The sequence below is a fragment of the Danio rerio genome, chromosome 13 (genome assembly GCF_052040795.2).
Source record: "Danio rerio strain M-AB ecotype USA chromosome 13, GRCz13ab, whole genome shotgun sequence".
Classification (NCBI taxonomy): domain Eukaryota; kingdom Metazoa; phylum Chordata; class Actinopteri; order Cypriniformes; family Danionidae; genus Danio; species Danio rerio.
This window is the reverse complement of record NC_141033.1, coordinates 48109841-48123889: the sequence shown is the minus strand read 5'-3', so window position 1 is coordinate 48123889 and position 14049 is coordinate 48109841. Positions and strand designations below refer to the sequence as shown.

General features: G+C 38.6%; 1 protein-coding gene across 1 annotated transcript; it reads right to left on the bottom strand.

Moving 5' to 3' along the window:
* Positions 1 to 2334: 2334 nt before the first annotated feature.
* syf2 (SYF2 pre-mRNA-splicing factor) lies at positions 2335 to 13648 on the bottom strand. The gene is given in 7 exon segments (NM_001003437.2): positions 2335 to 2737; positions 8357 to 8455; positions 8780 to 8870; positions 9291 to 9408; positions 10376 to 10501; positions 13134 to 13232; positions 13622 to 13648. Coding segments are annotated over 7 exon segments (717 nt in total). The 5' UTR covers positions 13640 to 13648; the 3' UTR covers positions 2335 to 2571.
* Positions 13649 to 14049: the final 401 nt, after the last annotated feature.

Below are 14049 nucleotides of genomic sequence, written 5' to 3'. Positions count from 1 at the left end.
TTGTAACTAAATATATATATTTTTAAAATACAGATATATTATGTTAAAAGCGCATTTTAGTTCAATTTTAGGGTGTCTCAAAATAGCACAGTTGAGTACATTAGATGGTATTAAGTTTATCTTAACATATACTTAATACTATATTTTAGTGCATTAAGTACAAAATTAGTGCGCAAAAATAGAGCACTTTTAGTACATTACTGAAAAGTGTACTAGGTATACTTAAATAAAGTGCATTTTAGTGCACTTTTTTTTTTTTTTTACCTGGGGTACCTGAGCTAATTTTAGGGCTTCACGCCAAAGGCTGTCAATACTGATTTTTCAGCTTTTTTATTTTTAATAAATTTGCAACAATTTCAAAAACTCTTTCTCCACATTGTCATTATGGGGTATTGAGTGTAGAATTATAAGGAAATAAATTAATTGAATCTATTTTGGAATAAGGCTGTGACATAAAAAATGTGAAAAAAGTGAAGCGCCATCAAGACTTTCCCGAAGCACTGTATGCATGCAATATTTGCTATAATTACACTGCAAATAATCCATGTTGTCACAACACAGATCGCGTTAACTCAATTGATTTTCAAATTTAGGTTGAACACAAAACAATTAAGTTGTCCTAATAAACCTTAAGAATTACTTCTTTTAAATAAGTTAAGAAAAAAGTCATTGAGTCCCGGCAGGTTCAGTTGGCATTTCTGTTTGCATGTTCTCCTTGTGTTGGTGTGGGTTTCCTCCGTGTGCTCTGGTTTCCTCCACAGTCCAAACACATGCGCTATAGGTGAAGTGAATAAACCAAATTGGCTGTAGTGTATGCATGTGTGTGAATGACTGTGTATGGATGTTTCCCAGTACTGGGTTGTAGCTGGAACGGCATCTGCTGTGTAAAACATATGCTGGAACAGTTGTCGATTCATTCCACTGTGGCGACCCCTGATAAATAAAGGAACGAAGGAAAGTCTAGGAGCGTCATCTGCGCATCAGTCTAGACTAGTTATAAAGCTTTAAATAGAAGATGGCGCTCTAGGCTAGTTTAAACAGCAGATGGCGCTCTAGGCTAACTTTAAATAGCAGATGGTGTACTAGGCTAGTTGTTACAAGCAGAAGGCCCTCTAGGCTAGTTTTTCTAAACAGCAGACAGCGCTCTAGGCTAGTTTTAAATGTTTAATTAGCAGATGGAGCTCTAGGAAGTTGAAGGAAAATGAATGATTACAGGGCTGTTCAATGCTTCTGATTGGTTGATGAACATCTAAAGTAGTTCCAGGCAGGTTTTGACCACATTACAGTTCTAAATCACTTTGCTGAATGATTTTGGTTAGCAAAACAACCAAAGCCATGTTGTTGTCCTAAAATTGTTCTTTATAATGAATGAGAAACATGCTTTCTGAAGTTGCTGTTCTTGAAGCAGTTTCGCTGCTGAGAATACAGATCTCAGAAACGCACAGAGTGAAGTAGTACAACTGTATCTCTAACAACGACATTATTCTGTATATCAGAGACTGACAGCTCTGTATTGTACACTGCGCAAGAGAATTAGAGGCAAGTTGCATTGAATATTGATGCTCTAAAACGGGTGGCCAACCCTGTTCCTGGTGAGCCACCTTCCTGCAGATTTCAGTTGCTACCCATATCAAACACACCTGAACCAATTAATTAGGACCTGAACACCATGTGATAATTACAGGCAGGTGTGTTTGATATGGGTAGCAACTGAAATCTCCATGAAGGTGGCTCTCCAGGAACAGGGTTGGCCACCCCTGCTCTAAAATGACAATAGCTGCATCCCAAATGGCACACTATACACTCATGCACTATGTACTTATGCACTCAACAGGATAGTATATGTATGTAGTGGCGTCCCAAATGGCACACTAATGTTTTTTTACTAAGCGGAAATTCAAACCGTTTCCCTGATGAGGTTTGAAGGTTGCCAAATCAGTGAAATAAACGACCGAATTATCAGATAATACCTGCCGTGAGTGATGCCGCATTCACCATCGGGAGGCGCTATAATCACTCTCGTAGGAGAATTTTGCTTTCACCATCCAAAATAAATAAAGTTATCCAACATGTGCGTCCGATAGCTCCGCCCCTTCCGCTACATAAGCAAACCTGCGGTCGTTGAGTGCGTGAAGTGTCCATCATTACACACTTCATTTTAGCGGCTGAATGAGTGCATCATCCGGGTAATTAAAGTGCACTGTGTTTTCAGTGTGAACACACTACTTACACTATTTATACTACAATGGCGTAGAATAGTGCATAAGTATGCGATTTGGGACGCAGCTAATGATATCAACTTTCTGCCTTTACATCACCACAAAACCAACTGTGTTTCATATGAAAATGTTTTTAATGGACCCAGAGGTCAACTGCTGAAGAAATGAATAGATTTATACACAAAACAGCAAATACACTTACAGGAAGATATCCACTCTTACAATGCTGAATTAAACTAAAATAATATGAAAGAAAAATTACTTTTACACTCGTTTAAAGAAGTAAAATGAGAAAAAAGAAGAAGCATTCCTTTAAAATCTTGGTTTGTGAGTTCTGGATGCAGGTGTAGGTTTACACGGCGGTTCCTCTCTCCAGGTTCTGCTTGATCTCTGCCGTGTATTTGCCGTAGAAACGTTCGGCCTTCTTGTTGAACTTGGCGTTTCTCTCGTTGATGTAATCGATGTCAGCGTCGTCATTGTAAGCTCTGCGGCGGCTGTATTTCGCTCGCTTTTCGATCCTAAACACAAACACACATTCATGGAGATTATACACACACATTGCCATCTCTTAAAACAGCTGGGATATGTAGTGAGAAAACACAAACATCTACAAAAAAAAAAATGTAAAAACATGATTTCAACCATTCTGTTAAAAGATGTTAAATGCAAGAACTTACCTAGTTTAAAAAAATAAATAATAAAAATAAATAAATATTCCAGTTTTTTTTGTTTTTTTACATAATGTGCCAAAAACATTTACTGCTGCACTATTTATTGGTGATTATAGTTTTTATTTATTTAACTGATTTATTTAACATTTTAAGAGAATTATTGTTTTTTTTAAGCAGATTTAAAAGGGCACCTATGATGAAAATAATCTTTTATAAACTGTTTAGACAGAACTGTGTGTAGTTATAGTGTGTCCGCAGTCATATTTGGACGATATAAAGACAAAAGTCTCTCTTTTTTTTTTAAATGTCCTAATTTTAAAATTAAGGGTGTCACGATCCTCCAAATCCTCGATTCGATTACATTTTCGATTCTAAAGGCACGATTCGATTTTCGATTATGAATAATTAATTAATTAATTAATGACCAATTATTAGGCAGTGATATGTGTCGTTATAATGGTGTCGGTAAAAAAGACGCACAACCAACAGGAACCAGCCAACAGTATCTGAGGTGTTCGCTAAAATGACTAAGTACAAGTGAGTGAAAGATTGAAGCAGTCCTCTGACTGCCTGGACCTGCTGTCTCGAGCGCATGGCTGTGTGCGTCTGTGTCTGTGTGGTCACGTGATGTGCATTTTCAGAGGTAGTGAGGAAGGAGGGCTGCTCAGAAACGCTACACGCCACTGTGGATGTCAAATCGTTGTCGTTCTGAAATGCCATTTAAAAACAAAGACAGTGTAAACAGGGCCTGAGTGTGTACTTTTCGCGAGCGGATTAGCAACGGGGGCGGGCGGAGGATCGCGATGCCGGTGTTGCCTATCGGACGAACCGTACGTAATACGTACATAGCAGAGCTTGCAAAACTGTGTTTTATTGTCGACTACACAAACGTTGTCAACATAACTCACTGGTAATCCAAAATGCTTACACACCGGCGACTTCATTGAAAGAGGAGAGGGTTAAAGTTCTGTCGACGGGTCTCCTGCTTCTGCAGTTTAACAAGCACTTCAACAAGCCTGTATTTTTTCCCGCTTGGCAAGCCAAGCTGACGTGACATGGGGGCGTGGCAGCATTGACGATTCTATTTTTTGATTCAATAATCGAAATTGAGCATACATTGATCGATTTCGATTAAAAATCGTGACACCCCTAGTTAAAATAGGATCCAAATCCCTTCCATTTTGAGAGTGAAAGCAACATGACGTAGGAGTGCGGTTTCCCCGCCCACCGAATTGATTGACAGGCGAGTATTAACATGTCTCCAGTAATACGTATAATCAAATTAACAAGACAGGACGTGCACAAAGCAACCGGGATTAAAAGATCTGTTCAGCTCTCTGTGATCATCAGTCATCAATCATCATCAAATTTGATCAAGAATGACTTGTGCAAGTTTAAAATGGTTTTTAAACAGTGCATGTTTGTAATGAATTACAGCGATTTTACCGTCTTTATCACCACAGTCACATGTCAGTACAATTATAAAAGATGATAATACAGTTTTGTGGACGTTAAATCAGGTTTATTTTGTACATGAACATAACGGATGTCTATACAGCAGTGGATATTAACCTGTATCCGGTCACATTTGCTTTGCAAAAACAGTGCAATGACAATGCTGTGTGTGTGTGTCTGTGTCTCTGAGTGTTAACTTCATAACAACATTGTGTATGACTCTCAAACTCTCTTATTTCAGTTAACGACAATTATTTTACATTTTAGTTTTCGTTTTTTTTGTTCGTTTTTGTTAACTATAATAACCTTGGTGGGCAGGGAGAACTAGCATTAAAGGTGCAGGCCACAAAACCACTACAAGATGCTCAGAGCAAAAAATCCAATATTCTGAAAGTATAATAAATAATCGGACGGGTGTTTCTGTTTTGAGCTAAACTTTACAGACACATTCTGGAGACACAAAAGACTTATCCTAAATCTTGGGGGTAAATAGGTGCCCTTTAAAAACCCCCTACAGTTACTTTATTTTACAATATATGCGAGTTTCAAACATATTTCCTTTACACTGTTAAAAAATCTTGCTGAATTAATTTTTTTTGTTTAATTAAATTAGCTTTTCTAGTCATCTCAGCTTACATTAATAAAACTAACCAAGGCTTCCACTTGGCCTTTCCACTTACTACTGGTTTTGCACATTCACCTGAAGGAGTAGGGGTGTCCCAATTCTCTTTAGCTTGAAGGCATAGGGCTGAGGGAAGGGCTAGATAGCCCTCGAAAGAGGGATTTTCCAGGACCACACTAGAAAACCAGGGGGTACGAAAATTTCCCAGAATACAGCAGCTACAACGGCAACATGGCTGCACACCTGAGTATTTTTTGACATTAATAAGAATTTTTACAACAAACAAGCATGTTTTTATCCATTCATAACGGCGTTTGTGTAAAACAACACTGTCTTTACAATGTATAATGGTCAGCACGTACATTAAACTCTCACCACTTACAATATTAATCTCGTCACACAAGCAGCGCATATGTGATCTCTACCCATCTTTATCCATTCATTTCTACAAGTTTTGATGCTTCAACAGACAATGTCAGTTTTCAAAGTCCATCAAAGAGTCTCGGACGCCCCCCACACACACAGACGTTTCTTCAAACATCTTCAAAGCGCGTTTGTGCGTCACAATCTGGCAGCCGTAGCCCTGTCTAATGTTTCTCAGAAGCTAAAAGCAGCTCCTCCAAAATAGAAGAATGGCGTCTTGCGCATAAACAAACCCTCGGCGGCGCACACATCCATGTGTGACAGGCACGCAACGGCACAAACACATCTGGACTGAGGAACAAACACATACACTCTCTCAAACGCTCCAACATCTCATTGATGCAGGAATCTTGATAGCGATTGCACTTTTTTTGCAAGCAAATTGGGCGATTCTGAACATCAATAACCAGGTTCATGTAAATGGATAGAAGAACATCAAAAATATAAACTTAATACAGAAATACAAACATAAACACAGCCGTTTGACGTGGAAGACAGGCAGAATAAAATGCAGGTGGCTCTTATTGAACAGCAGGAATTCACAAGGTATCATTCTTTAGCTGTGCTCCATGTGTATTATCTGTAAAACTAAAGATGGCGCTCTAGGCTAATTTTTACCAGCAGATGGTGCTCTAGGCTAGCTTTAAATAGCAGATGGTCTGCTAGGCTAGTTGTTACCAGCAGATAGCGCTTTAGAATAGTTTTAAAGTTTTAAATAGCATACAGCGCTCTAGGCTATGTTTTAAAAGCAGGTGGCGCTCTAGGCTAGCTTTAAACAGCAGATGGTGCTCTAGGCTAGTTTAAACAGCAGATGGTGCTCTAGGCTAGTTTAAACCGCAGATGGTGCTCTAAGCTGGTTTTAAACAGTAGATGGTGTTCTATGCTAGTTTTAAACAGCAGGTGGCGCTCTAGGCTAGTTTTAAACAGCAGATGGCGCTCTAGGCTAGTTTAAACAGCAGATGGCGGTCTAGGCTAGTTTTTAACAGCAGATGGCGCTCTAGGCTAGTTTAAACAGCAGATGGCGGTCTAGGCTAGCTTTTAAACAGCAGATGGCGCTCTAGGCTAGTTTAAATAGCAGATGGCGCTCTAGGCTAGTTTTTAACAGCAGATGGCGCTCTAGGCTAGTTTAAACAGCAGATGGCGCTTTAGGCTAGTTTTTAACAGCAGATGGCGCTCTAGGCTAGTTTTTAACAGCAGATGGCACTCTAGGCTAGTTTAAACAGCAGAAGGCGCTCTAGGCTAGCTTTAAACAGCAGATGGTGCTCTAGGCTAGCTTTAAACAGCAGATGGTGCTCTAGGCTAGTTTTAAACAGCAGATGGTGCTCTAGGCTAGTTTAAACAGCAGATGGTGCTCTAGGCTGGTTTTAAACAGTAGATGGTGCTCTAGGCTAGTTTTAAACAGCAGGTGGCGCTCTAGGCTAGTTTTAAACAGCAGATGGCGCTCTAGGCTAGTTTTAAACAGCAGATGGCGCTCTAGGCTAGTTTAAACAGCAGATGGCGGTCTAGGCTAGTTTTTAACAGCAGATGGCGCTCTAGGCTAGTTTAAACAGCAGATGGCGGTCTAGGCTAGCTTTTAAACAGCAGATGGCGCTCTAGGCTAGTTTAAATAGCAGATGGCGCTCTAGGCTAGTTTTTAACAGCAGATGGCGCTCTAGGCTAGTTTAAACAGCAGATGGCGCTTTAGGCTAGTTTTTAACAGCAGATGGCGCTCTAGGCTAGTTTTTAACAGCAGATGGCACTCTAGGCTAGTTTAAACAGCAGAAGGCGCTCTAGGCTAGCTTTAAACAGCAGATGGTGCTCTAGGCTAGTTTTAAACAGCAGATGGTGCTCTAGGCTAGTTTAAACCGTAGATGGTGCTCTAGGCTGGTTTTAAACAGTAGATGGTGCTCTAGGCTAGTTTTAAACAGCAGGTGGCGCTCTAGGCTAGTTTTAAACAGCAGATGGCGCTCTAGGCTAGTTTTAAACAGCAGATGGCGCACTAGGCTAGCTTTTAAACAGCAGATGGTGCTCTAGGCTAGTTTAAACAGCAGATGGCGCTCTAGGCTAGTTTTTAACAGCAGATGGCGCTCTAGGCTAGTTTAAACAGCAGATGGCGCTCTAGGCTAGTTTTTAACAGCAGATGGAGCTCTAGGCTAGTTTAAACAGCAGATGGTGCGCTAGGCTAGTTTAAACAGCAGATGGCGCTCTAGGCTAGTTTTAAACAGCAGATGGTGATCTAGGCTAGTTTAAACAGTAGATGGTGCTCTAGGCTAGTTTTAAACAGCAGGTGGCGCTCTAGGTTAGTTTTAAACAGCAGATAGTGCTTTAGGCTATTTTTTAACAGCAGATGGAGCTCTAGGCTAGTTTAAACAGCAGATGGTGCGCTAGGCTAGTTTAAACAGCAGATGGCACTCTAGGCTAGTTTTAAACAGCAGATGGTGATCTAGGCTAGTTTAAACAGCAGATGGTGCTCTAGGCTAGTTTTAAACAGCAGGTGGCGCTCTAGGTTAGTTTTAAACAGCAGATGGTGCTCTAGGCTATTTTTTAACAGCAGATGGTGCTCCAGGTTAGTTTTAAACAGCAGATGGTGCTCTAGGCTATTTTTTAACAGCAGATGGTGCTCTAGGCTAGTTTTTAAACAGCAGATGGTGCTCTAGGCTAGTTTTAAACAGCAGATGGGCCTCTAGGCTAGTTTAAACAGCAGATGGCGCTCTAGGCTAGTTTTAAACAATAGATGGTGCTCTAGGCTAGTTTTAAACAGCAGATGGCGCTCTGGGCCAGCTTTTAAATAGCATATGGTGCTCTAGGCTAGTTTTAAACAGCAGACAGCACTCTCTAGGCTAGTTATGCAAATGCAGACTTGATTTCTCAAACAATTTATTCCCACATCTCTAATCAGTAGTAATGTAGAAACTTCTACCTAATGTAGAAACGTCCGCTTCTGAGAAATCAAACCTTTCTGAAGACAAAAACTCTCAGATTCTTACTGTTTCTCTACGTCGTCCACCATTCGGTTGATGCTGTCCTTAGAGGGAACGTGAGTGCCGTAAATCAGACTGTTGGAGGTGGGGTGGAAATCTTCTCCACTAGGAGCAAAGGACAGATAGACAATCAGCTTTTTATATTCATATACAGTGTGTAGAGTATAGTTAAACTATTTTTGCTGATTTAGTTTTTGTTCTTGTACATAGGATGGTTTAGACTTGTCTTAGGTGAATGAATAATAATAAGGCCAACAATACGTGCTTTAAAATCTTAATGAGTTGCTAAAAAAAAATGTAAATGGCAAATTCATTTAGAAATAAATCAAGTGACTGGTTGCATACAAATAGTTGCTCAGTCTTAGCCTTGACTTAAAACAATCAATTTAAATAGTGTGCTTTACAAAAATTGAATATGAATGAACTCACCACTCTTCTTTCTGTTTCTCATAGTTTTCCATATCAGGCTTGATCTGCTTCGTCAATCTCTGGTACTGTCTCAGCTGGGCCTCGGCATACCCTACACACACACAGACACACACAGACACACACAGACACACAGACACACACACACAGACACACGCACACAGACACACGCACACAGACACACGCACAACGCACACACACACACACACACACACACACACACACACACACACACACACACACACACACACACACACACACACACACACAAATAAATAAATAAATAAATAAAACACACGTCCAGCTGTAGAGGAGGGGCTTTTACAGGGAGAAGGCAAATGATAATAATTGCCAGAACCGACGATAAGCAGGCGTGAAACACAAGCTCTGCATGTTTTCATTTTTACATGTTTTGAGTCACACATGGCAGCCATATTTCCTCTCGCTCTCAGCAAATAGGCAGGCAGCCGATTAATTAGGTTGTATAATAATATTCAAGATGACTGTTTTATACCCGAGAATCCAGGATCAGGGTTTCTCTTCTTTTTCTTTCTCTCCCATCTCTCTGCATCTTCAGCACTGATCTCCAGGAGCTTCACACGGTCGTAATCTTCACCACGCTCCGCACACTCCTGAAACACACACACACACACACACACAAATCACAGGGTCACAATCGCTTTTTTACAGACTACATAATCACAATAAGTGGATGATTGATATGGCACTTTTATTGGCTGATAACTATATATAGATATATACATTTTTGTTTAAAGGTTTAGGTCTGGTCCAAACCTTGATTAGTTTTTTCAGGGTATATGCAGGAATCCTAAAGGTAATTTCAATACGTTATTAAGACTTTTTAAAGACCTTCTCAGAATATTTTAAGACCTCATTGCCACTTCAAGTTCCAATCAGTATCAAACCTTTAACTTAATAAACAGTTGTAGTTAAATAAATCAGTGGAGCACAGCCATGCATCAGCACTCAGATAAGCTCGGAAGAAACAAAGCTTGAAAGAATAAATAACGCGGTTGTATTCAGCGACATGTTTCAGCCACGGTTTAAACTCGTCCTTCTCCAACTAGGAGTACGCAAACTTACATTTTCCCATTTTGCTATCTGATTCGCTCTATGATTTCGTTACATGTGGAGAGCGTCGTAAATTATGTGACAATACCCGGACGAAGGAGCCAGGCTGGACGCCCCCAGCCCAAACTAATCAAGTGACTCGAGCACCCCAATATTAATATTTGGATTAAAATAAATATGCTTTTTTTGGAGTAAAACACTTTAGACAGTGCTTGAACAAAAATTAAGACCTCGTAAAAACATGATTAAGATATTTTAATACCTTTTAAGGGCCTTAATTTTCATACTTGATTTATCAACTTTTAATATTTTTAAGGGCCCCACATAGACCCTGTTCTTTTTTCTGTTTAAAAGAAAAGAAGTTATTCTGAAGAATGTTGGAAGCTGGCAGCCATGGATTTCTGTTAAGAATAAACTGTTTACTGGAAACTTAAGACACAGCACAACACATATATGTATGCATGTATGCATATAAAAGGATTGCCGGTTTGAACTCAAAAGCTTTACCTTTTTCTTCTGGTCAACCAAGAGCTCATACTCTAGACGTGCTTTTTTGGCCTCCCAGTTTGACGGCAGCTTCAATCTTTTGTCCTCCTCCACCACCTCCTGATGATTCAGCTTACGGGCCTCATTCTACAAACAAAAGACAATTACATTTATAACAGACACTAATACAGTAGATTGTGTTTTGCTGTGTCTTAAGTTTCCAGTAAAGAGTTTATTCTTAACATAGAACTACATTACACCAGGGACTCAACACGAAGCTCATTGCAAAAATTTAGCAAAGAGACAAATATGAAAACTGAGGCTTGAATAATAATAAATTTTTAAAAATGACAGTACGTTTAATTTTTATTTCATTTCTCAAAAGGGACCTATTATTTATATCTTTTACTAGATAGTGTACTACACTGTACACCATCACACAACTCCAATCTGTTCATCAAGTTTGCGGATGACACAACTGTGGTGGGTCTCATCAACAAAAGCGATGAGAAAAACTACAGAAGCGGGGTGAGCCGTCTGGCCGAGTGGTGCAGAGACAACAATCTCTTTTTGAATGTGGAGAACACGAAAGAGATTGTTGTTGACTTCAGGAAAGAGCACACTCTCCATGCTCCCCTGACCATCAACGGTGCGACTGTGGAGCGTGTGAGCAGTACCAAGTTCCTGGGTGTACACATCACTGAGGATCTCTCCTGGACTAAAAACTCCACTGCACTGGCCAAAAGATCACAGCAGCGTCTCTACTTCCTCCGCAAACTTAAAAGAGCAAGAGCACCAGCCCCAATCATGTACACCTTCTACAGAGGCACTATTGAGAGCATCCTGACCAGCTGCATCACTGTGTGGTTTGGAACCAAAACTTGTACTAACTTGATTTTTAACATTATTATTATTGTTTATTATTTTTAGATAATTACATCACACATATATATAAAATTAAATCTTTACTATTAGTAGCTGGTTATATTCCCAGACTGTGGCCACACGACTGTGTTTAAACCCCTTATAAAAGTAATTTTTGCATAACAGGTCTCCTTTAAGTGGCATCGCCAACTACTGGTCTGGCTTGCAGAATACAGCATTTCAGCCATTTTAGAAGATTTGTGTAAACATCATTTCAGTAACATTCACCTATATGTGAACTGTGTGTAGAAATAGTAATACATAATAATTTTCACTCAGAAATTTGTACAAAGAAACAATAGGGTAAACACACTGACCTGAGTAAATGAAATATATTTTCTATATATTAAAATACAGTATTCAGGTAAAGAAATTGAATAATGAAATGTAAAATAACATTGCATAGTCTTCATCATACAAACTGAAATGAGTCTTTATTAAACTTCTTTATGCGCAATTAAAATGATTTACACTCTCTTAAAATGCCAAGTCACAGACCTTAAAAACACTTTGTAGATGATAAACTTTCACTTAATTATGGTTCAATTCTGCAGTGTCTCCACAAATCTCGTGTTTGGATCTGTGGTTTCTGGTCAAATATAATCCCAACTCAAAATTGCATATCTTGCATTTTGACGATTGCCAACGCACATTGTAATATCAATGCTCAAACAATATATTGTGCAGGCCTAATTCAAAACAACATTAGCACTGTATTATTGACTGTGAACAATGGTGTACTTTGATAATCATGGGCTGCTAACATGATTTCCCTGTTGCCTTGTTTATAGTACTTTAAACGTAACTAAAAGAGCTCCAGAGTTTTGTACTGGGGCCTCTTTTTATTACTAAACACATACATATATAAATAAATATATATAAAATATATAAATAATGTTGATCAAAATATAAAAAAATTCTAATTTACATTATTACGTTGATGATACAGTCATATACTGTACACAGCTGCATCTACACCCAATCTGTCCCTTTCGAAACTACAGATTTATACAGAGCTTTTAATGTCCTTAAACATAATTTATCAGAGTTAAAACTAGTAGTTTTAAATGGAGATAAAACAAAACTTATGTTATTTTCAAATTTATAACTATCTAAGCAAAAGCTAGGTTTTATTACTACTAATGGCGCAGAGATTGAATTAGTGGCTCAGTACAATTATCGTGGACTTTTAATTGATGATACACTTTCATTTAATTCTCACATTCAGCAACTGGTGAAAGAAATAAAAGTGATTTTATTTTAGAAGAACTGCCTTTCTTTTGATGCTATAAAGAAGCTGGTTAATGCAACATTTATGTTGATATTGGACTATACACTTATATAAATATTGCCATGCATTGGATACTGTTTACCAAGGTGCACTAAGATTTATACCTAATTTTAAATCCCTTACTCATCATTGTGTGTTGTATACTAGGGTAGGTTGGTCTGCTTTGTCCGCTCATAGGCTCAAACATTGGCATATCTTTGTTTACAAATCTATACTGGGTTTACTCCCATCATATCTACAGAATTACATTTCTAAAATACCTGTCCTTAGCTTTGGCCTTCAGTCACAGGATATTTATTTACTGTCTGATTCTAAAGTGCGGACTAAGATGGGGGAAAAGGCTTTTAAATACGCAGCACCTTTTGCATGGAATAATCTACAAATACAATTGCAGTTTAAAGAATGGATTTCACTATGAATTGATTTCACAATGCTTTTACCACATACCACAAAACCCAAGACGTGTTAAACTGGACATTAGGTTACCTTAATAAAAAAAGATTATCTCTGATAAATCATAAGTTCATATATTGAAAAGATTTAACGTCAAATTAAAGTATTTACCCTCTTAAAATGAAGCTCTCTGAACTTTCTAAGTCTCTCTTCCCTCTTCTGTGCTGCTGGAGTCTCTGTAACCTCCTCTTCATTACTGGGAGCAACAACCTATGAGGTAAACATAATATTATACCACATACAAAGCTTAATAACGTCATGTAACGTTAAATTACATGTTAGGAGTAATCAAAGTACCGAAATCTTACGTAACATTTAGTAAATCAATCCACAACACAATTAATCAGACATCTGATTCAGTGTCAGCAGTTTAAACACTGAACTGTGTGTGGGATTAAACTGACAGAATTTCAGAGACTGGCGTTAGCACTGTTAACGTTAGCCACAATGACAATAAGAACAACGTTCAGAAAACAAATACACTAAGCCGACAATTTGCAAGTAATCATAATTATGCATGACAAATACATAAAATACACACATCTAGCAAAAATAAAGACAAGTGTTAGGCTAACATTTCAAAATATGTGTTTGTTTACCTCCTCGCTAGACGCCATGTTGCTTTTCGTGAAGAGGGCGTGCGTCACGCATATCAGTTCGACTGCTATCTAATGCTCTAATATGTAGTTCCGCTTTCAATGAGTTTCCAACCATGTTAGTTAAACACCAAGCAATAAAAAGCATGAATAATCACGGTTTTGAATAAAACCTTGCTTCATATTAATATATATTTATAAGTGTGAATGAAGTTGCAGCGGTTCAAACACTCTCGGCTCATCTGCTGTGTGCCGTTATAGTGAACTCCGCTGTTCCTCTGGTCTGATTATGTGCAATTAAGTTCTCTTTAAGAGGATGTAATTAACTAAAGTTTACAGTTTCAGATTAAAGCAACCCCTACATCAGAAGTCACACTAATGAACTGATGTGCTTGTTCTGCAATCCAGATGGAACAAAAACCAAGCCACCC